A 24,269-nucleotide genomic window follows, 5' to 3' on the forward strand; every position below is an offset into this window, starting at 1 on the left:
GTGTCTCCTCTGTGACTTCCCTGATGTCCCTGGCTTGGGTGCTAGCCTCCTATCACAAGCTGCTGCGGGACTCCAGGGACGACAAGAAGAGCATGAGCTACAGAGGGGCCCTCATCCACCTCTTCTGGCGCCTCTTCACCATCTCATCCCGAGTTATCTCTTTTGCCCTCTTTGCTTCCATCTTCCAGCTCTACTTCGGGATCTTCGTGGTGGTGCACTGGTGTGCCATGGCTTTCTGGATTATCCATGGCGGAACAGACTTCTGCATGTCCAAGTGGGAGGAGATCCTCTTCAACATGGTGGTAGGGATTGTGTACATTTTCTGCTGGTTTAACGTCAAGGAAGGGCGGACTCGATATCGAATGTTTGCGTATTATACGATAGTCTTGACCGAGAATGCTGCCTTGACGTTCCTTTGGTATTTTTACAGAAACCCGGAGACCACTGACTCCTATGCGGTGCCAGCACTGTGTTGTGTCTTCATTAGCTTTGTGGCTGGGATTGCACTGATGCTCTTATATTACGGTGTGCTGCATCCCATGGGGCCGCGAGCTAAGATCTTTGCCAGCTCCTGTTGTGCCGAGCTGCTCTGGGGCATCCCTTTGCCCCCCGATGTTGAGCCCATGGCACCTCAGACCCCTGGGTACCGGGGGACCCAGGTCACGCCCACCAGAGCCGTCACGGAACAACAGGAGGATCTCACGGCTGACACTTGCTTGCCCGTTTTCCAAGTGAGACCCATGGGGCCCTTAACCCCGTCGGGGCGTCCTTACCATCCAGAAGGGCCCCTCATTAAGATAGACATGCCAAGAAAGAGATACCCAGCTTGGGATGCTCACTTTGTAGACAGGAGGCTGAGAAGGACTATTAACATCCTGCAGTATGTCACTCCCACCGCAGTAGGCATTCGATATCGAGACGGACCGCTCCTCTATGAGTTGCTACAGTATGAGTCTTCACTCTAAGAGCATCTTGGCCCAAGTTGAGAAGGGGACCTTAAGTTTGGTTTGCGGTCAACACCGCTTGCAAGAAATATAACCCTCCCTTCCCCCAGTACACAGAACCACCACCACCACCAACACCGCCACCACCACCACCAACACCACCACTACAAACAAAACAAAACAAAACAAAACAATTAATAAGTCACAACCCCTTCAGATAAGCTTTCTTTCCAGTTGCTGTATGTATACAAAGATACTCTCTATGTTTTGTAAGTAAAAACAAACAGAAAACCTTTCTTTTGTTTTTTACACATAAGAAACAGTATTGAAAAATCCCACACTCTGGCTCATAGGGTGGAGAAGGAGGAGGTGTCTCCACTCCAAGAGAAAACCACAGTTTTATACCTTACACCAAGTGTAGATCATTTACGGGATTGGTGCTGATTGAAAGAACAAATCAAAACAAAACAAAACAAACACAAACAAACAAACAACCTTCAACTGCCTTATGCCCTTAGGTGCTGAGTTTCATTAAGTACTGTCACGTTTTTTCTCATGCAAAACTCCCTGGTGACTTTCGCACCAGGAGAGGGGAAATTAAACAATCAAATGAAATAAATCTAGAACCGAGAGGAATAACAACCAACAAATACAACACAAAGCACTCATTCTTCCTATCTGATTATTTGTATTGAAAACAAATTTACCCAAAGCAAAGGCATAAAAAAAAAAAAAACCCTCCCCCTCTCCCTTTCTCTCCTCTGTCCCTTTCTCTATACAGAGCCTTCTAGGAGCTCAAGGGCTGTTTGCAACTCAAATGGCTGGAAAAGCTGCTTGAAGGCTGACTATGTGCCATCTTAGCGTTCACTTAGCGAGAATCACATTTGCTTCCCAGTGAAAAAGCAAAACAGAACCAAACCAAAAGCTACCCCCAAAATTTGGCAAGGACAGGAAATTCTAAAGCCAATCAAAGGAGATCTCCATAATTCTTTTCAAAAAGAATCAGTAATAATAAAACTCAGCATAGTAGCAAAAAGAATGACATCAATTTAAAGGCACAATTCTTAATCAGTGACTGGCAACAATGACCTGTTCCATCATTTTAAGGCTGTGAACGGGATACACTTGTCACGTGTAATATTGTTTAAGGCCTCTGCTGTCTCCGTTTGGTGGGATGCCTTAAATTGATCTGGAAAGAATTCTTCATTTTTCATTTGTGCTTTTTAAAACAACAACAACAACAACAACACAAAGAGGAAAACTAGAATATATACATAGATATATAAAAAAGTCAAATTGTAATAACTGACCCATTTCAAAGACTGTTTGGTGCTTCTGTCTTTCACCATTGTGGTTGGCTGAAAATCCTTCAGCTCACTTGGTGCATCTGGGTTGAATGGGAAATTGTGCGTGTGGAGTTTGTGTGTGCTTGTGTATGTATGTATGTGTGTGTGCCCATAGCACACATGTATGTGTGTTTGTGTGTGTGTGTGTGTGTGTGTATGTTCCTGCTGCAAGGTCTTGCCAGAAATATACAAAACCGATCTAAGACAAACACTGGTTATGCGGTGCCGTGTGCGGGGCTGGGGGCTGGGGACTGGGGCTAGGGGAATGGGCTGGTGCCTGCACAGAGCCCCTATTGGGAGAGCAACACACACCAGCAGCCCACTGTGGGTCTTAGAGTCTGTGTTGTCTAGGTGAGGGTTTCATTCAACTGTTTATTTTCTCATTGTACCAAGTTGAATTTCTGGAGGTGTTGCAAGTCTCTTCAAACATTTTTAAAATTTTTGTTTTTCAAAAGTACTGCTCCTTTAAAGGAGATTCCTGTTCTAGGGCGTCGTTTCAACCCATTGTATCTCTACTTGGGCACACACACACACACAAAAAAAAAAAAAAGGAAAAGAAAAAAATTGCCACAAAAAAAGATATATATATATATATAAAGTAAATATATATATACACACACACACGATATTTTTAAGTAAATACTGTTAGTCTCTGTTGTGTGTAGCTGCGGTTTTTTTTTTCTCTTAAATTCCAGATATAACTATTTAGGGTGCAAAACCTCACATTGAACTATTCTTGAGAGAAGTGTTCAAAAATTGAGGAATTTTTTTCGTGCATTTGTGGGATTTTTTTAAAAAAATATTATTCAAAGAGGTTTCTCCTTCCCACTGCATTCATTGCTTATCTGAATCTTTATTCCAATCAGTTGTAAAATCAGATGCTCCTTCCCGTGTTCAGATCGCCTTGATTCCGTGCACGATCACGGTCATGTAACTGCAGTGTGTCCCCTCCCTTCCCTGACTCAGGTGCTCCCTGGGGTCCTCCTGCAGGAAGGAGGAAGAGGAGGAGCCCACCACCCCACCCCTCCCCAATCTGGAAGGCAGGACAGAACAGGGCACACTCAGGCCCGTGCACCACTTGCGAGCTATTTGGGAGTTGGAATCCCATCATGGGTGCTTCCTTCAGTGTGTCTCCTTTCCATTCTGCTCTCCGGAGCACCCGTGCACTCTGCCGAGGCTGGAGAAGGTGAGGTCGTTTGAGGGGGCCGTCCCCTGGGGCTGGCTGGGGTACCCAGCTCTTGTCTGTAGCCAGTCTGGGGCTCTGCCAGCATCCATCACGAGAGCAGCTTTCTCGGCGTCCTCCCCACGCTTCCCCCTCGGAGCATCTGGCTCTTGCGCTCTGCGTCTCTTCTTGGAGGGGTTTCCTCTTTCTTTCTTCTCCACTTCAGCACAGTCACCAGTCCCGATTTGCAGCCTCTGTTTCACTACTCGCATCTGCTGTGTGTGTGTCTGTGCATGTGCACATGTGTGTTCATGTTCACATGGAACTTAGTAGACTGCAGAAGTTGACCTGGAGCACTGCAAGTTGGGATGCCAGCTTCCAGCTCTGGGAAGGCCCTCAGGGGCATTGGCCCCTGGGAACAAAGGAGAAGGACCTAGCACATTCCAGCAATCTTTCTTTCAACCCTTGTTGGACTGTGTTCCAGAGAGCACACTTGTTCTTTGAAGTGGCATCCGCATGCCCCCACCTGAACCCTTCCTTTCTGTACTAATGGTGCAGGTGAAAATGTGCATCTGTGAGCAGCAGCAGGAAGAGCCAGTTTTGCTGAGAGACAGGAAGAGGCGGGGAAAAGTGACCAGGCAGGGAGAAAGCCTGGGAAACATAAAGGCCGGGACCAGACCCTGGTGCTGTCAGCCTCTGGCAGCTCCCCACCTGTCACATCAGCAGTCCCAGGCCACTCCCCTGGGGTTTTCTCTCCATCCCTCCCTTGCCAGGGTGTACCCCATTCAGAGGGCTGTAGGGTGTCAGTGTAGGAAAGCAGATACACATGCCCCGCTCTGTCTCCCCACCGATGGCATCGGTCCTGAAAACCTAGATCCTTAAGGCCACCCTGTGGAAGGGTCCCTCTGCACCAGCGCGATGTGGTGGCCCCTTTGTCATTTGCCTGGGCCTTTGGCCACCCTGCCTTTTGTGGGCCAACAACGAGGCCCTAGCCCATTCTGCTCCAGCTGCCTACCAGTGGACAGCCTGTGATGCTTTTTAAAGAGATCTCTCTGGACCCATTTCTCTGCTAAGATCTCCTGTTAAAATAATCAATTCTCAATATTTAGCTATGGTAAAAGATAAGCCTGTTGGTGCCAGGAGCTATAGAACACAGTATACTACCCCGCTTTCTTTCCTTATTGCTCCCCCATCAAGTACCCCACGAATGTCCATATTTCATCCCTCTAGCTAAGCAGGACACTCAGCTTTTCTTTCCATTCTCAAACACATGGTAGTGTTGCCCGAACAATGTGGCTGATTGTGTTGCCTGTTCTTGCGAGCACTGGCCGCACGGGTCAGGGAGCTGTGGCCTTTCTCTCTGCCCAGAGGGAAGCCCTACCCTGCTTGGGTAACTCCAGGTGATGTGTCCTGAGCTCATGTCACCATCCTGTGACACCCTTGGAAGCTGGAGGCCTCGTGTGTCTGCAGGCTCTGAATCCAAATGACCAGGCACCACCGATTCCCCTCACCCCAAAGTGACTCACATCTCAAATCCACTCCTCCGCTCTGTCCCAGGAGGATATCGCCTTGCTCTGCATGGTCAGATTTGTCCCAAGTTGGGTATCAAGGATGCCGTGGAGAACACATTCACTCCAAGCAGACAGGGGACCAGGATGCAACAGGCCCCATCACCCAGGGCTGCATGTGCTGCCTCAGTAAAAGCAGCAAACATTTCTCTATGGCCTGGGATGCCCCATACCCCACTGCTCCAGGCACAGAGTCACCCAAGACTTGGTGGTCCCTGTGACCCTAACCCAACACCTCTACTGCCATGGCCCTTGGAGTTCCATGGTGGCTAAAAGAGAGCAGAGCCTGTCTGGCTTGTGGTCACGAGGGTGATTCTACTGGCCACATAGCAACTTAGGCCACAAACACTGGACCCTGTCCCCAAACAAGCCTGACTCCCAGAAAGGCAAATCTACTTTGCAAATTACATTGTTTTTCTCCATTCTCCCTCCAACTGCCTGGTCCTGGTGCAGAAGAAGAGGTTCCTGGTGCTGTCGTATTGCAAGCAGCTCTGAATGGACTCAGCCTTCCTTGATCTCCATCCAGACTTCCTGTGGTTTCTGTAGGCCTGCTAGAGACCACACAGTGTCCTTCCCTGTCTGTTCTACTCCTTGCTCACGCCCTAAGCCTTGATGCTTCCAGGGATCTCCTCCGTCCCTTGCCTAGGCACCAACCATGCAGGCTCAGCCTCTGGGGTACAAAAGGACATCATGCTCTCAGAGAACATGAAGCCAGGGTGTATCTCCTGGCTCCCAGCCCTCATGCCCCTGGCTCTTCCATGGGCTGGATGGAAGTGTCACCTGCCATTCATTTGGCTAGACAGTGCCATTTTCTTCACCAAGGAAAGTGGTTTCTTATTCAAAGAGAGCCCTTTCAGACCTTGTGTGTGTGCTAATAGCAGCTCTGGGTGTGCAGCCCTTGGATATACTTATTTGATTTTCTTATCAGAGGTTAAATCTTTTATCTCTTTGCCAAACAGAAATGTTAAAAGAACAGCACCAGATTTGGTTGGAGGAGGAATGGAAGTTAACTTCGGAGAGTGTGAAGGGAAGAGAGCTCACTGCAATTAATCTCGTCCAGATCCAGGTCACATTCCCAGTATGGGCTAAAAAACTGCCAGGGAGACCTGGAAAAGACCATGCGGGAATGCAGGGGAGCTGTTCCCTTCGTGTAGTTCTGAAACATGCGCTCTGAGTACTTGACCGTGTAGGGCAGCCCTGCTCGTAAAGCAGCACACAGGCATCCTCAAGGTCCTTAAGTCCTTAAGTCAAGGTCGGCTGCTCTCATTAAGGTCAAGGTGTGAGCGAGATGGAACGCAACAGAAGCTTCTCTCAGGTTCAGGTCTGTACTCCTTTCTCCTCATCCCAAACTCTGTCCCTATTGTAGAAGCAACTCTCCATTTCCATGCACGAGTCCACCTCTGGAAGATGGGAGGAGCAGTACTAGCTGCCAGCAAGTGACAAATGCAGGGCTTGTAAGAAGATTGCCCCGGGCACCCCAGTTCAATGTGTGCCTCTGTCAACTGCAAAACGCTGAAAAACACCAAGAGGCAACTCTGCTCTCTCAGAGATTTCTTCCCAAGCCCCTTACGGGGGAAAAAGATGATGCTTACTCGCAATTCTTGCACTGGCAAGACAAGCCTCTTTCACCCTCATCCCTAGCTGTTTCACAGGTCTCATTTCTTGCTTAAAACGCTGCATCTTGTGCTATTGGCCAAATATCAAAAGACACTGCCTTGATCCGGCTGTAGCTGTCTCCTCTGCCTGCCTGGTTCTGTCTGCCTTACTCAATTCTCCCAGGCACCATCTGCTTCTTCTCGCTTCCTGTGCCTTTCCTTGCAGTGGCTGGCAGGACATGGCTGGTACCTTCTGGAGCCAAAGGTCACGCGCGCTATTAACGACAGCCCCCGAGGGCAGCAGACGGAGTGCAGCAGGCAGTCCCCCTGCTCTGGGCCAACACCTTGTGTCAAGGGCTAAGAATAGACCACAGCGGACATAAGCAGGCGGGACCTGGGGCCACCTGCTCCAGGCTGCCCCAGCTCATGCAGAATAAGGTGTAGGCCCTGTAGGAGATGCTGTCCTTGCCAATCCCCAGATCCCATGCCAGAAGAAACTGAAGTCAGTCAGCTCTTCTCTGCCCTTGCCCATAGGGAGGTCTACTCCCAACAGATCATCCTAAAACCAAGGAAGACAAAGAAGTCATCTCCCTTTGGGACAGTGCCAGTTGCTAGCCCAGTGAGCATCCCTCTGTAGGCAAACATTGGCCATCTGTCATGTGGATGCAAACAAGCAGTCATCCATCAAGCGAACTTTTGGTCTTTTTTGCCACCCATGGGGTCCTCCGGCCAGAGTGGGCTTGGGAGATCTGTTCTAGCCGCACATCTGCTAGGTGCTCTTCTTTAGACCCAAAAAGACGCGGAAGTGACGCAGGCTGATTCAGGGGCCCCACTGTGATCACGGATAACTCACTTCACCTCTCGGTGCCTTGGTTTCTCCATCTGCAAAGTGGAGACAAAGAAGGCCGACCTCTTCTTTCTCTCCTGCTCAGGGATGCTGTGAGGATTCAGTCCACGTTGCCTGGAGCAAAGGTGTTGTGTGAAGGAAGAATGGTGTCCTCATTCCTCGGGAAATGGAAACGCAGGAAGGGGAGGGTGTTTTCCAGGTGTGGTGGCACCCGGAAGCCCCAGCATGAGCAGGAAGGACAGCTGGACAGGGAAGAGTCACAGGTCCCTTTCGTTCCTCTCTATTTCACAGCACTGTGAACCCAGTACAGTGGTACCCCAGTCAGGTGATCCCATCAGCTGGCTCAAGCTGCCACGGAGTTCTTCAACCAAATTTCCCACTGTTAATTCTTCCTAATGGATGAGAGTGTATGTGAAAGGACCAATCCGAAACCCAGTCTTTATTGAGCTCTGGGCCCACAAGAGGAGTGAGTGGGGAGGAGCTGGAAATTGCTTTTTAAGGTGGTAGAAAGCTCATGGAGAAATCTCTCTCATGCCTTTGTTCTTCCTTGCATCTCTTGCCGCCTTGAGACTCCCTCGTCAAACAGACTCACTTTCTCTTTCCCTCTCTGCAGAGTACAGAAAACAAAGCTTTGTTTTGAAAACAGGCATCCTAGGAGCCACACGTGTGGGTCCCTCGGTGGGTCTCCATCACCCTGATGTGCTGTGAGTGGGGCCTGCAGGCAGGTTTAGAGACAGACAGGGATGGGGAACACATCACTATCTGTGTGTGTTCTAAGTCAGGGTATCCCCCCATAATTAAAATTGGAAAAGTTATTCTGAATTTCTTTTTCTTTCCTTTTTTTTTTTTCCTTTTTACTATGGTTTGACTGTTAACATTTCCAAGGAACACTCTGAGCAAGAAAACAGACCCCTCCTAAGAACTTCTGTGTTCTTCCCAGGACCTAACCCAGAGTGAGGGCAGGTGGGAGCCACACTGGACATTAGCATTCAGCAGTGCCAACCGTGACACTGACTTCCTATTGGCTCTGAGAACCTTCCTGGAAAGGAAAATTCTAGAAGCTTCAACCATTGTGGATCAGTCAACCTGGCTCTGGCCCTTTCCTGGAGTTCAGGTGTAATCTGATATAGAAATTCTCATCCAAAGAAAAGAAAGAAAAGGCAGGCACCTGCTGAGAGTGCCCAAAAGAACAGCGCCCACATAGGGCAGGTCTCAGTAGCTTCTGGCAAATTCTCCTGCCCTTGACTGTGGAGCCCTGACCACAACCCCTTTCCCACCTGCCCTGACTCTGCTCTCCAAGGTTCTCATTGTTGCTGTGACAGCACAAGGGACCAGTTCCCACTTTGGAATTCAGTGAATGACTTCTGTTTGACTGTATATCTGATTGGTCTGTGGCTAAGGCCAAATCCTGCCGGGATTTGTTTCCACAAGGTATTTCTGATGGTAACCAAAAGGAAGGCATACAGGAGACCTCAGACTTGACACTCTGCGCTCATCAGCACCCCTTTTTGCCTGGCGAATGGACTGTGCGACCTTTGTGTGTGAGAACTTTGAAGACCGCCACGTGCTGCCACAGGGGGACCATGTGACTCAGTAGTGGGAGGAAGAGGGGGGCTTCCGGACGTGTGTGGAAGGCAAACGCCAGCAACCATCTCGTCATCACTTGCTACTCTTCCTAGGGCAGAACTAGCAAAACATATTCTTTTCACGTGGAGGCAGTTGCTTCTACTGAGTGACATCTATAAGTGTTATTTTTCTTTCCTTACAAAAGGGTCAGAGAGTGCATCTAAAGAACGAAGAGGCGTGTTCTTGTGTACAGACCATGCCGTCCGGAGTAAAAAGGCCAGGACTCTATCCCTCTGCAGACCCAAGTGAAGTCACTCGTGGGGCCAATTACTCCTGTCGAAAGGGAAGAGTATTGCTCACCTACCTCACAGGGGTGTTGTGAGGATAAAGCAATTCATGTCTGGCCAGGCACTTCGAGGATACAAGTATACTGGTTATCAAGTTTGCTTCCTATTTCAAATCCTTTGGAACACTGAGCACCTGTGGTGTGTAATGAACCATGCGGGGGGCAGTGGAGGGTGGGAACACAATCTAGTTCCTCTACTCTGTTCTGATTAATGAATACTTTAAAAAGATTATAAGAGAATGACAGAATAAGAGTTGTGTCCATGTAGATTAAAAAAAAAAAAATGATGGCTGTCTTTCTGCCCCGGATGGCTACTAACTACTCTTTCTTTCCCAAGAGTTTGGGCAAGGAGGAAGGATTTTCAGTCCTTTGGCTTCCGTCAGAGGAGCCTGTTCTGAGAAGCAAACAGATACCAGTTGCTCTACCCTCATTGCGGGAAAATGAAGGCAGACATCAGGGAGAGTGTTCTGTGCCCAGTTGCTGTTTCAGTTACTCCTGGGCTCAGCTCCGGTGTGGTCACAGCCTTCATCTTCTCTCTTCAGCCCCAGAGAGTGATCTGCCTGTGCTGTCCTGGAACAGCTGGCTACTTTGTGGGTCGTCTGTTTCCTTGGAGAGTCTGGTACGCTGTTGTTTGCTGGAAAGGCTTGGCTTCCAAAGACAAGGGTCTTCACTAAAAGGCAAATCTTTTGAGAGGATGGAGATGGCCAAGAGGATGGATGAGTTTTCAGCATCTTAGCCTCCTCACATAAAACAAAGCCTTCTTAAAATCCTCATTGGCTTTTCGATGTACAGAAAATTCTTCTCTTCCCAAACACGTTCAATGAGCCGAGGCTGGATCCCAAAACATTAAAAAATATAACACCTCTCAAATTATTTGTAGAGGGTTACGCCATGAGTTGGCTAGATTCTACAAAGAGCCAAAGCCACCTACCACGCTGAGCAGATGGGAGTCCAGTCCCTTCTTGAAGCTTCCCAGAAATGCTGCTCGAGACTCTCGCAGTATTACACAGCTTGTGTGCCCGAGTCCTCAGAAGTGTTGCTGCAGAAAGAGCACCCTAGGGTGCTGCCAGGGCCGCCTCTGTGTTTCAGAACCAGAGTGAAACCGCTTGCTATTTTGAAAATCATTATATGATGTGAGCCTTCAAGGGAAGAAGTGAATCACTCTCTTTTCCTTTCAGAGGGAAGACGGGACAGAGAGAAAGGGAAGCTTACTTTGAATTGAAAAAATGACCCTTTGGTTGCACGAAGAGACGTGGGGCTCAGTGGCTGTCCTGGTCCCCTTGTCTTGAAGGCCAGGCCAGAGAGGCACGGGGTGAGCTGCCTTAGGCACCAAGGCAGGACTGAGGCTTTGTGTCCTGTTCCTTTCAAACCAGGGCCCGAGGAAGGGGTGGTTTCAGTTTTGGTGCTGCTGCCTTGCCCCAGATTGTTCCAAGCATCTTGGCCAGTTCTCTGCCCTTTTCCTGCCCATGCTCATGAGCAGCTCCCGACCCTGGTGTTGATGTGTGGATTCCACAAGGCCTTTCTTCTATGCGACCAGTCCTTATATGCACATTGCTTCAGGTCAGGGCTATTCATCCAAATGCAACCCTCACAGCCTTTCTGCTTGCCTTGACATCACTATTGCTGCATGCTTCCACCAAATACATCACCGGCTGCACAGGGATGGTCATGCCAGCCCCTGGAGCCATGGCCTCCAGCGTTGCCATTGGTCCAGGCCACCTCAAGTCAAGGGCAGGCATTGTTCCTTCTTTCATTGAAATCCGTGTGCCTTTAAAAGGCATGACCCTGAGTCATGGTGGAGATTTTCTGGAGGTGGGAGAGGGCAGGAGAGAGGTACAGATGGTGTCACTTAAATAGCTGGGACACTCTCTGATAACTCTGAAGGCGACAATGGGCCGCCCAATGAAAATGGAAAGTTGGACAGCTCCTGGGGTGTCCGGGGCATTAGCACATCCCCTCCAGCCTCACTGCTGCCCACTAACCTTATGGCACCTGCTTGCTATTGATGGCTTACTTCCATTTTTTAAAAAAGTATCTTATAAAGAAATGAACACACAAGATGGAGAGAGAGAGAGAGAGAACATAGAAAACCATATAAGCTGGGAGGTAATCTAAGTTTATGACATTATTCTGGATTGTGTAGAACTGAGGAGTGCATGGCCATAAGACAGTATTCTAAGTTTACGGATCACAGCGACTACATAAATAAACCAATCTTGGGCATACACACATACACTCACCTCACCCCACCCCCACACTCATATGCACCTTAAAGGGCTTAAAAAGATGAGACAGAGTACCCCAATGTGTAGGGCTCTCGCCGGACTTGCAATAGACCCAGCCTAGGTAGACTTTTCTCCCAGGCTCAATGCCAGGAAGACACCCCGGGCGGGGATATGCCTTCGTTTCCTCTGGCAGAGAAGAGAGCCCATAGCAGGCTTGTGCAGGATGGAAGACACTCTCCAGTTGCTACCAGGATTCTCAGCAGTTCACAAAACTCCGGAAAGCAGTTTTCTAAACACCTCCCTGTTTTCTGCGGCGAGCAGACCTGAGCCACTGGTATAGCAGTCACCAGAGTAGGGAAAGAGAAAGAGGTATTCTGGGGAACAAGGAGCTTGATCGCCGCTCTTCTGAGCCAGACAACATCACGTGCTCTTTGGCTGCCAGGGTTTCTGGCTGGTGGCGAACAAATGTGCGCCATGTGGCTACCCTGCATAGTCAGTATCTGCAGGTGAGGCTGGGGCTGGCCCGGTGAAGCCACATGAGGGCTTGGGGAAAGGGCCTCCCCTGCCTAAGTGCAAAGTGCCCCTGGCAAGTCTGATAGCCCGGAGGCATCAGAGTGCTTGCTGTGTGAGAGGCTCAGCCAACTCTACAGCAGCAGCAGCAGCAGCCACAGCAAATGCTGGGTCTGTCAGTGCACTTGGCGTGAAGCAGCCACTGCTGTCCTGGTGACAGAATTGGCGTGGCCTGAAGGGACAGGCTATTGGGGTGTGCTAGAAGACCCCTTCCAGAGAAGGGGAGAGATCGTTCTGCTGGATTTCAGGGATGGGGCACTCGCAACACTGTTTCCCGCCCCTACACACCTTCTTTCCCGAGCTGGATCCAGTCCCAAGGCTCCTGGCTGGAGGAGTGGGAGAGCTGCAGTGGGGTGGGTTTCTCAGATTTCAGATCGAAGCTAGTGCTTGCTAAGATTGCCACCTGCCACCTGAAAGTCCCAGTGTTGGTGTAGGAAGGCCACAGGGTCTGGCCGCAAGGCCTGGAAACCCTTTCAAGCCCAGATGCCCAGGAACAGCTTTTGAAGTCCCCTCCTCTCATCTGTCACTCATGCACAGTCGTGTCTCCTGACACCTGCTGGCTTGGGTGCAGCTGGACGCTGCAGGCTGCCAAGCCAGAACCCCATCACATCTCTTCCCTTCCCTCCTTCCACCTGTCCCACGGTAGCCCCAGAGTCACATGGGCAGCAAACTGACTTTCTGTTTTCTCTCTTAACGTCTAAATACATTCCAACTGCCAGGCCAGGAGAATCTTCTTAGGTCTCCTTGTCCCCGGCCAGACCCCGCTCGCTCTCTCAATGTAATGGCCCCATGATCTTTCCCCTGATGGGCTTTTCCAGGACACGACCGTGTTTTCAAGGAAGCTATTTTCCCATGGGTGTTAGAGAAAAGCAGCTCATCAGGGTTGCAGGCAGGCGACCTGGAAGCAGGACAAGGCAAGGTGAAAGCCCAGTGCCGGAGGGGCCCTGCCTTCCTATATAGATGTTTTCTTTTGCTATTAAAAAAATCAGAGATTTGTTACAGAAAAAAATACTTAGTCAAAAGAAGGAGGGGGGAGGGAGAGACAGCAGGAAGGAAGGAAAGGAAGAAACAAAGAAGAGAGAAAGGGAAGAAAAGAAGAGAAAGTTCTGAGGTGTCCCTGCCGTTCCTTGGTGTCCCTGGGTTTACTGCTCAGAGCCCTGCAGCAGGGCCGAGTTCCTGGCATGCATTTTGCAGCCCTGTGTGCCTGGAAATAGGCCGCAGACCCCAGCCTCTCTGATTTTGCCCTGTGGAAATGCCCAGGCTCCCGCGTGCCTGGTCTGTGGCTCTCCCGATCTCGCAGCCCGCTCCCGGGAGGCAGCCGGGATGGGACACAGCAGATCAGATCCAATCTCTTTTCTCAAAATGATGATGACTGGGGAGGGCCATTTTCTTGCATTTCTTCTGTTTCCCTTGGACACTTTACTCCCACTTGTGTGTCCTGCTTTAACCCGGTGAGCACAGAGGGCGCTGTCACCACTTTACCCAGCAGAACCGGTTGAATTTCTCAGGTAAAGCACCGCCTTGAGTGCATGCAATTTGTAATTTTCCCTAAAGGGCTAACAAAATATCCCCACCGCTCCTGTCCACTCCCATCACTGCTGTCTGAGAAATGGAGTCTCTATGTGGGTTTCAAGGAAGCACTGGTAAGCACCTTTCATTTGGAGATTCCAAGTACTCCTACCCACTGAGCAAAGCATCAGGGCTATATCTAAAGGGAACATTCTAGAACTTGGCAATTCCAGCCTAAGGGTGGGCACCCTGGTCCATCTCTTCCATACCCAATGAGGCAGGAGGTTTGCGGCGGTAGTTTTGGTCACCTCAGGAAACACCCCTGTGTCCAGCCAGGATTTCTTTCTTCTTCCCTTCTCCTGCATGTGTCTCTGCTCTGTGAACTCTTCCCATATCCCGAGAAGAGCTGAGTGCACAGAATATAGCTTCCAACAGCTCGGACAGAGTCTTCCTTTATTCTTGAGGTTCCTGGAATTAAAAATAGTTTACTGTTAGCTGTAGGCTAACAGAAAGTCTCAGCAGCTGAGCCTCCCCATCAGCCTCATGACTGCCTGTCGTTAACCGAAGTCCCAGCCTCAGGGAGCTGATTTCTGGCCCTCATCTCTCTGGAGCAGGTCTGGGTGGAGGTGGCTCAGGGGTGGAGGAGAGCCCTAATGAATGTGGCGGATGATAAATGGTGCACACTGGGTGCATGCCTGTGCAGGGAAGAAGAAGCCCTTATTCTTAAAACGTAATTTAGTGTAACCTGGCAAAGGTAGTCCTTGCCCATAAAACAAGAGAGGATAAAACAAGAGAAGAGAAAGAAGTAGGAAAATTTGGAAGGGAAGAAGGCTAAGAATGAGATCTCAATCTGTCATGATGGAGCAATCAAAAGACTTCCTGTAGGAAGCCAGTAAATCTGAGTTCAGGCCCCAACACTCTGGGCAAATGATGGAACCTGTTTAGTTACCAGTTTCTTTCTTTTTTTTTTTAAATATGGAAAGCTCCACAGATTTTATTTATTTATTTAAAAGGTAGAGTTACAGACAGAGAAAGGGAGAGACAGAGAGAAAGGTCTTCCATCCACTGGTTCACTCCCCAAATGGCTGCAATGCCCAGAGCTGAGTCAATCTGAAGCCAGGAGCCAGGAACTTCTTCTGAGTTAAGAGGCCCAAGCACTTGGGCCATCTTCTACTGCCTTCCTGGACCATACAAGAGAGCTGGATTGAAAGTGGAGCAGCCGGAACACAAACTGGTGCCAATATGGGATGCTGGCACCATAGGCAGAGGCTTACCCCACTATGCCGCAGAGCTGGCCCCACTGATTGCTTCATTACCCAAATGTACTTTCCAATTCTAAAATACCCTGGCTGCCATGAGTCAGACAGAAACCCAGAGTGCTCTAGTGCAAGGCAGAACTTGATGACGGCAAAGAGGCTTGAAGCAAGTGCCGTGGCAGGGGCAGCTGGAGGGGCCCCCTCTGAGCCAGCCTGGCCCTGTCTCCCTTCTCCGGGGCCATGAATTCCACTTAGCAGAATGATGACCAATTTGGACTTCTCTCCCTTTCTACCACCTCCGTTGGCCAGCAGCCCCAGGATGGTGGAGGGTGGAGGGCTGGCTCCCCAGCCCTCCCACTGTGAACAGCTCAAACTATACTTTCCCATTTTGATGCCACTTGCTGTGGGTGCTAGATCTTGGTCAGGGAAAAGGCAGGGACTTGAGGTCAGCAATATAATTCCTGCCCAGAAGGAAGTTCCAGGAACTCCTGGAAGGAGGAAATGGGCAGAGGCCATTCTCTCAAAACCCTGGGCAGACTTCTGAACATAATGTTAAGAGGAGACCCAGGGAAAGGGGTGGGTGCAGGGGGATTTTCTCTGTCTCAGGAATGTGCTAGAACTCTTCTGGGAGAAGTCTTTTGATTTTTCATGCTGTCCATACCCCAGAGGTAGGCTTGGATAAAAAAAAAAAATTCAGGTTGTTAGCAGGTGTTAGGGTCCATTTATTTGTCTCATGCTGAAATGGGAGTATCACCTTCAGTATAGACTTGTATCGGAATTTGAAAGCCAACTTGAACTAACCTACCCCTGCCAACAAGCTAGAGGAGCCAGAAGGAAAGCGAGAGTTCAACTCAAATCAGTATAGGGCAGAGACTCCCCAGTGACCAGGCTCCAACTTCAAGATATGCTGTCGCCCAGGTTTGGGAAGAGATGTCCCTACGCAGGGAGCTGCTTTGGTCCTGGTCTCATCAGCAACCCGTCACCATGGGCTTGCACAGGAAGCAAATCCTGGGAACCTGCGGATTGCAGGATGGCTGGATAGGTTCCCGGGTCCAACGCAGACCCAGAGTCAGAGACGAGCAATGGCTGAGGGAACTTTGCACCCCAGCCACACCCCACACCCAGAACTTCTTAAAGCAAAATACAGACTCTCTGTCTGGAGCAGGAAGTGTAGGAAGGGATATTTCAAGGCCGGCAAGTATACTAACAAAAGTTAAAATACTACTTGGCATTCACTCTGCAGTCCTCAGCTGCCCTGTTTCTTCTCTGGTTCATCAGCAGCACACGTAGTTCTTGGTGCTCCCAGATGGCCAATGGTTTCCATTTCCTTGGCCTGTCAATGAGGATGGAGTAAAGTTGACTCCAAGTCAACACGCGTGGTTCTCAGCTGTGTGGACTGACGTGGACCTCTGTCCATCCTCATTCATCTAGACCCGGTGCTATCTGTGGCGAACTGTGCCTATGGATGTAAATGTCTTCATTTTCTTTTCTTTATTGTTTTTTCCCTAATGCGTTGCAACCAAGTCATTATGTTAGAAAAGCAAGATTTTTAGGTAAGACTTTCCTTTTCCCAGTGCAAGATTTTGGTCCTTTTTCTTTCTTTTTTTCAGAAAGCTTGGTTTCCAGCTACTGAGTTTCCTCCTTCCTTTTGAGAAACTGAAAGGTTTTTCCTTTTCTATTAGCCAAGAAGAAAATTCCATTAAAAAGAACAAGGTCGGGCTCTTTCCTCCCTCTCTCCCTTGGCTTGGAATGGACAGATGTACTTGAGATCTTTTGGATCCATGACTTGAGGGTTCTTGCTAGAGATGGGAGATTTTTGTTCCCCCCACCACAGAGAAGTCAGGGCAGTGGCAACAAACAATTTAACTTCTCGAAACCTTGTGGTGCCTTTTCTTGCGGTGCTTCTCTGTCGTGTAATTCCACTCAAGGCAGCCACTTGCAGCAAACAGCAATGCCAGTACTTTTCCTTGGTATCGTGTGCCAGTGCAGTAACAGACTTTAATGTATACATATATAAATAGATAGAGGTATAGAGCTATCACTATAGTTACATAATGATATAACTGAGGTTCTGATGCAGCTTTGGTGGGAGTTGATCATTCCTCTACAAAACTATATGCTACTCAACCGAAACTCGCGTCTCTCTTGAGCGTGTGGATGTTTGGAAGGTACCAGCTGATGAGATGGGTTATTCTCCTATGACAAGTTTTCTTCTTTCTTGTGAAAGTTGCTGTCTCCATAACATAGAATGTTTGATAAGGGAGTGAAGAGCAGCTTCTTTCGAACTTCCTTTGGTGCTGATATTTTACAAAATTCTTTGTTGGTTCGTTCTGCTTCCCTGTCAGTGGCCAATAAGCTGCTCTTCCAAAATCTGGACTGGCCAATCAGAGGTGGCCAGGAGCAGTCTGGGACTAGGAGGGCTAGGGTTAGGTATGTCTGACTTGGTGTCCTAACTCTGTGACCTGAGTAAGACTCCCAGACTCAATTTTCATGCCTAAAACAAGCATCCTATCTCCTTACCTCCAGGAGGAAGGGTGACTTAAAAGGCTTTAGTCTGTGGCGTTGAATCACTGTATCACTACTGATTTGGAGACAGCAACTTGATGTGTTTTTAAGATTGTGTTTGTATGTCGGTAGGATTTTAATCTCGGGGTTTGGTTTTGTTCTCCTGTTCCTCCATCTCTGCTATGTTTTATGTCCTCTCTTTGGCAATACTTGTGAATATTGTGTAACTGGTCCGGATTCACCTAGGGTGTTGGGTAGTGCTAACTTCTCCCAAGGGAACAACATCACTAATACTGTATAAGGTGCTAGAATCAAACCTCATTTTATATACTTTGGTTCTTAGAGAAAAACAAAACATGCAGAATTCTTTCTGTGAAGCCTTACTATAGATTGTCATAGCCAATTGTTTATCCAAAAAGCAAGAGAGACAGAATAGAAATTAAGGGCAAGATGCAGAGATTCTGTATAAAATGTAATTGAAAGACCTTTGCTATTTCCTATATTAATGTAAACTACCATAAATATATCTGTATGTATATATATGTATGTACATATATATGCTTGAAGCAGATAGAAAGAATGGAAAAATGTACAGTATGCTCATCTTTATTTTACTTTCCAGCTGTTTCACAACTCTGTATATGTGCGAGGGAGGTGGCAATGGGGATGGGATGGGAGATGTCCCGTCTAATGCAGGAAACCATTCAGATGTGTGTTCTGTTCCGTGTGTTGTCCGAAGGAGGAGGCTGAGCCAGGGTAAAGGGCACAATGTGTAGATCCGCGTTCTACATGTTCTGGACTTGGCTGTGACTCGTGTCCTTTCTTCCTTACTCCGAGGTTTCTCAACAGTGCTGTAAACTGTCTGCTGCCTAAGGCGCTGACAAGTGATGGCTGCCTCAAGGAAGGTTAACGAGAGGGGCAGTTTTCTTTCCCCAACTCTGAAAAAACACTGACTCCACCCCTCCCCCAACCAAAACGTGACTGCTTTCCACCGAAGTTCAGTGCGAGAATCGAACCATTTCTGGTGCTTTTCCTTTGTGCCCTCAGCTCCCGACCCCCGTAACCCTCCTTTAGTTGCTGACGAAGAAAAGAACCTGAGGGATGAGTTTGGACCAAAAGCAGGGGTCAGGATGTCGAGAGTGTATTGGTGAATCCAAACTTGGCCAGGATGAGGGCGAGGGGTCCTTTCAAAGGCTGGCTATGTAATTCAGGTGTTTAGTGCTGGCATGTGTGTGTGTGTGTGCGTGTGCACGTGTGTGTGCGCTGTATATATGTTTTGACGTACGAAATGTCTGGTGGACAGAGAACAAAATACTTCAACCAGAAATGAACAGAAAACAATATATATCAAATGCTATTTTATCAGATGATGCACTTGTTCACCTTGATGAGAAGCCACTGTTTCACAACTATGCAATCTTCCAGTCTCTCTTCCTTCCCTCCTTCACCTCAGATTTCCAAACTGTTTTCCATACCCCTCACAGATTTTTTCCTTTATACAAGAACCACAGTATCCAATCCCTGGTTCAAGGTGAGCATGCTACAGTTGATTCTTTTCCTAAATTTAAGAGCTAATGGGGAAAAAAAAAGATTTCATTTTCTTTGATTTGAAATGATTTTATGTAACCCTGTTTGGTTCTGTAAGTGAACTGCTGTGTAGTTTGTGTTGGGTTATATGTTTACAGCTTGTTTTCATCCTCTTCTTGGTTCAAGTACTTATTTTCCTTATCAATTCTACTTTTTAATAGTATATGTTTTGGGGATGTGTTGACTTAAGGCAAGAACAAATTTGGCTTAAGTGGAACAATGAGCATGTGCCCTCTGGGGCTGGGAGGTGGGAAATAATGTGCACCTGCAGCTTCAGTGGTCCCTATATCCTGGTTAAGGATAAAGACCATGGCAGGTATACTCTGGGAAGGATTTGACCTGAGTGTTTTTCTTTCCTTGTTTGTGGTCATCTAAATGGAGTAACATGTCCCCAGGGGGTGAACTAGTGTTTTCTGCCTTGGCTTAGGCCAACTGCAACCTTCCCAGCTACTCTACCCAGTCTCTCCACTGTACCCAGTGCCAAAGCCCACCTCCCTGCCCCCACACCGCTGTCTGCTCATACCTTTCCTCCTCTGCCAGCCACTGACAGGCAACTTGCCCTTTAGTGGGGCTGATGCATCTGCTCTCATTCTGAAAGCCGGATATCAAGGGAGTCCTTGAGAGCCTGCCGTGGAAAGTGCTCAGGAAGTCAGCCCTCAGACCGCATGCCAATTGGAGGCAGCAGACACATACTCCCAGCTAATGAGGAGTACAGCAGGTTCTAGCACATTTCTAAACTGCCAGAAAGCCAGTTGGGTTGCCTTGGCATTGCCTTCTCAAGGCCTTGAAAAGGAGTGGCAGGGAAGAAGAGAGATCACGGGGTTACACAAAGCACAAACTAGGCAGGGGAAGCCCTGCACGCAGAGGCAGCTTCTTGCCTTCTCGGGTTGAGACCCTGCACAAGTCTGAGTTTTTCTCACGGTTTACAAATCTTGCACAAGGTGGCTGAGCCATCCAAGACAGTTTTTAAAAGAAATTCAGACACTGCCTAACTGCTCCAGCACAAACTGCTCCCACTCCCCAATGGGTGGGAGCTTCGATGGGATTCCTTTGGAATGAAAAAGGACATGGATCCTTCAGGGGAGTGCATTTTCTCTGTTGGCCTCATTCCTCACCTCCCTTCCTCCTACACATTCTCTTAGCTACTCAGGGGATCTAAATGAAGTGCTGCTCATTTGCTTTTGTTCTGTTCCCTAGATTGCACCTGCTGAGAGGCATCCCAGGAATCTCTCACCCATTCCTCCTCGGTCCTCCTGAGAAGGAGATCCTCTCACCCTTTGATGTAGTAGTAGTATTCTGGAGACCTCTACACTTAGCCTTGAATTTGGCCCTGCTCAACTAACCCCCAGGAGTCTTTTCCAGAAGCTTTCCTGTCTTTCAAGTTAGAAAATCCCATGGGGACCAGCTTCAGGCCACATGAAATTTTTTCACCCCTGGAGGTCCTCTCAGAGGTAGCCAAGTTCCTGCCCTGTGACCTTGTTCTTCTCTGGCCTGCCCCCTTGATGCCCAGGCACACCCACAGATGGCCTCAGAAATCCAAAGGCTCCAAGTCTCTCCAGAGGTTCAGGGTTTGCAGCAAAATGAAGAGGGGCTGGAGGGTGGAAGTGGTTTAGATTCCTCCCTTCTTGCCCAGGGCCCAGTTGGAGCTCTCAACACCCACTTTGGAGCCATGATCTCTTTGGACCTGCCTCTCTCAGAAAAGATAAGCCCACCTCTAAGGGCTGTGGCATTGTTGAGTTTCTGCTACAGATCTAGCCCCCAAGGAACCTGCCTGTGCAGAGGTCTGCTGGTTCATTACCAGCATAGACAGAACCTTTGCTGAGGAAAGCCTTCTCATAGGACGGATGAGACCTATTGTGTCATTGGGGTTGGCCCTTATGTAAGTGCCCACCATCAGCCAGCACCTGAGATCCTACAGAGCCTGGAGGTGTACAGTTCCAGATGCCAGGGCCAGGGCAGCCAGGCTTATCCCAGAGCACTCCCAGGCCAACTGCTTCTGAAGAACAAAATCTAGGCAGAGCTGTGCTTCCTCTGATGGGTGTTGGGAACAGTTCCTTTAGAGTAAGGCAGAATTTAGCATCAGCAGAGTCTCAGGAACATCAGGTGTCTATGTAAGTACAAGATGACCTGGGCAGGCTAAAACCACTGTATGTGGGGAAGATAAAAACCACTGCAGATTCCTAATCCAGGGAATGAAATGTCACAAAATAGTAAAGCCTAAGAAAGTGATCATCATGGCCATGTGAACTGACTAAAGAGGAGAAACAGCATAGGCAGAGTGCTTTTGGGACGGGAGAACCCACATTCAGCCGACGTTAGCTGGGTGCTGATGAGGGGGAAGGCTCCGTGCTAGGCGCCTTCACACAAAGGATCTAGCTTCGATTCGTGTGAACATCTTGCAAGGGAGAAATCCCACTCCAGTTCCCTAATGAGGAAACAGAGGCTCAGGGAAGCTCAGTGGCTTGCAGGGGGCTGCGCAGCCCGTGAATGAGTGCCAGTGGGGTCGGATCTGAATATTTTGGGTTCTGACCCCTGCGTGAGGATCCTATTTGCCTCTCTCCCTGTAACTCACAGTGATCAGGTGGCTCGTGGTGCCCAGCATGGACTGTTTGAGACCGAAGCCAAGAGCCTGAGCTTTTTTGTTTCCCTTTGGAGAGCTGTAAAAGCGAAGAGAAGAAAAGGGGAGCTTAAGGGACTTGATGTAGTGACCGTTTATGAAGCAAGGTATCCCCTTGGGACAGGACTTCTGTTTCCATCCCAGATATGACTTCTTCAATTAAGATCCTGGGAACTTTCCTATTAGGCCCTTGCAATGTCTGTTTTGGTTGTCCTGAGAATCTTATTGTCTCCTTTCTGGTTTTGCTTTATTTTCATTTTCTGTGATCTGAAGAGATGACATCCAGGTAACTGGATTTGTTCTCTTAAGGATCCTGTAGAAGAGCTGAACAGCTGGAGTTAGGACAAATTAAGTAATTTAAGCTTCTCTGTGCCAATTTTGAGTAGGTTTTTCAAATTCTTTCTTTAATTTTTTTGAAAGGCAGAAAGAGACAGAGAGAGAAAGAGCTCCCATCCCCTGGTTTACCCTACAAATGCTCACAACTGCTAGGGAGGAACCAGGCCTAAGCCAGGAGCCAGGAACTCAATCTCGGTGGCAGGAACACAAGTGCTGAGCTGCCACTGCTGCCTTCCAAGTTGCTCGTAAGCAGGAAGCTAAAACTGAGAGCAGAGCCAGGACCTGAACCCAGGCAGTCTGATGTGAGATGTGAGCATCTTCAGTCAAACGCATGCCCTTTGAGAAGGTTGTTGAAGACAGCGGCTGTGATGAGGCAGTGAGGAAGAGGAATTTGAGACTGGATGCAGCAAGTGAGCCCTTGTGCCAGGATGAGGATGGGGGCACCTGGGGATGAGCTTAGCTAGGGCCTAAGAACCATGTCTAGTTCTGCCCTCACCATTCCTTGGCCAGTCTCCTGCCTCCCGTGAGCCTCATTTTCCCCATCAGGTGAGTCTGATGACCTCTGTGAGCCTCTGGTCCAAATAAAACAGTAAGAGTAGGAAACTCATTTGATGAAGTCTTGACCAATGAGCTGATACCTTGAGGTTTAGGAAGATAACAACCACAGCCCTAAGCCAAGGAGTGGAATGACCAGCATCAAAATAATGGGCCTAAGAAAATGTGTTCATGGCCAAGTGACCTGATTAAGAGGAAAACCAACATAAATGAGAGGAGGAGAACTCAAGAGAGAGGGAAAGAGGAGGGGAGAGAGAGAGGAAATGGGCAGGGAAGGGTAGATGGAAGTGATTTGCAGGAAGGGTGTGGTGAGACTCATAACATGCTCCCTTCACAATCAGCCTCCTGCTTTGCAAGTTTATTGACAGCAGTGATGCAGCAAGGCCTCCTCGGACTGAGCTCATGTGTGCCCACAGCACGCCTGTAATTCTTCCAGCCACAACAGTTGGCCATGGGGAAACCCTCTAGTTTTTGAGCAGAGCTGAAGCTTCTTCAGAGCACAAGGGGCAGTGGGATCTCAGGGTTTGGAGAAGAGTTGGATACTACCTAAGTTTTGCTCATCCATGTTGTCACAGACAAAAGGATACCAAACTGACTCTCAAAGACCCCTAAGGACAAGAGCTGCTCACCTGCACTCACCATTGAATACCTTGTAGTCACATAGTCCTTGGAGTTGGTCCGAATGCTGTCTGTTACAATCTGGCCGAGTTCTGTTGATTTGGGTGGCTTAGGAAACAGAGACCTGTTCCCTGGATTAATGAGCTTTTGGACGCTTGGAAGCACCCTTGGCCTCACCAGGAACTCTTGAAGGCAAAAGTGGAACTCACACGCTCACCTTGTCTTTGCCTTTTGAATTGAATGCTCCAGGCAGACAGACACCTGGTCCCCCAACCTCTCAGCCCACGAAGCTGGAGACAGCGGCCCACCCTTGCTGTGACCACACAAAATCAGATCAATTCGTTTTAGTTTCTTTGCCGCTGGGGCCAACATTTTATGTTCAAAACTCAAATGTGCATCTTCCCTTGAGATGGGCCAGGGAAGGCAGGAAGAGACCCCCGGATGTTGCCTGGGAGATGTGTATTCATAGGGTCTCCAAAGCCCTGAGAACACTGCCCTTACCTTCTCTTCTGTCCCAAACTGATCCTCTTACCGTGTTTTCTGAAAATGCAATTCATCCTGAAGGATGCCCTCTGAACGCCCAGTGCCGTGCTTGGCATTGGGAAGACAAAGCAGAGAGACTGTCTCTTTTGTTCCTTGTAGTCCAGCAGGGAGATGAAGCACAAACACATGGGACAGTCCAGTCAACAGTCAGGCTTCTGGGAGACAGGACATCCTATTTGGCACGGGCCAACTTCGCACCTCCCCAAGGTGCTCATTGCTTCTGCTCCCATCTTCTCGCTCAAGTGGTCTCCAATCTTCCCCACCTCCCCAGAGGAACCAGGCATCCCACCTAGACCTCTCAGTCTTCTCTCTGACCTGGCCTGCAGCTGTTCCCAGCTCTTACTAAGTAGAGCAAATCCCACAGAACGTAGGATCGTGTCCAGAGTGACAGTAACTATTAAATAATCCAAGGGAGCTTGATTTCATTCAGGACTTAGCCCTACAGATAGATCTGAGCCTCATTCCTCCCTTATTTTCTCTAGGATCTTGGAAACTTCTAGTCTTAGAACAAACAAGAAAGGTACTCTTTGCCTTCCTAGTTGGAGTCCCATAGATCTCTCCTAGCCACTGGTCT

General features: G+C 48.7%; 1 protein-coding gene across 2 annotated transcripts in view; it reads left to right on the forward strand.

Annotated features, from left to right (window-relative positions):
• Window positions 1-24,269, forward strand: part of XKR6 (XK related 6) — a 330,416-nt gene that overhangs the window by 297,268 nt on the left and 8,879 nt on the right. Inside the window, exon 3 of one of the 2 annotated variants that reach the window (XM_002709441.6) lies at window positions 1-24,269. This exon is cut by the window's right edge and continues 8,879 nt beyond it. In XM_002709441.6, coding sequence (XP_002709487.2) covers window positions 1-965 — 965 coding nt within the window. In that variant the 3' untranslated portion in view covers window positions 966-24,269. The other variant, XM_089327202.1, reaches the window with a different exon arrangement.

The sequence above is a fragment of the Oryctolagus cuniculus genome, chromosome 2, assembly GCF_051225735.1.
Source record: "Oryctolagus cuniculus isolate XC-2025 breed Fujian yellow rabbit chromosome 2, ASM5122573v1, whole genome shotgun sequence".
NCBI classification, from domain to species: domain Eukaryota; kingdom Metazoa; phylum Chordata; class Mammalia; order Lagomorpha; family Leporidae; genus Oryctolagus; species Oryctolagus cuniculus.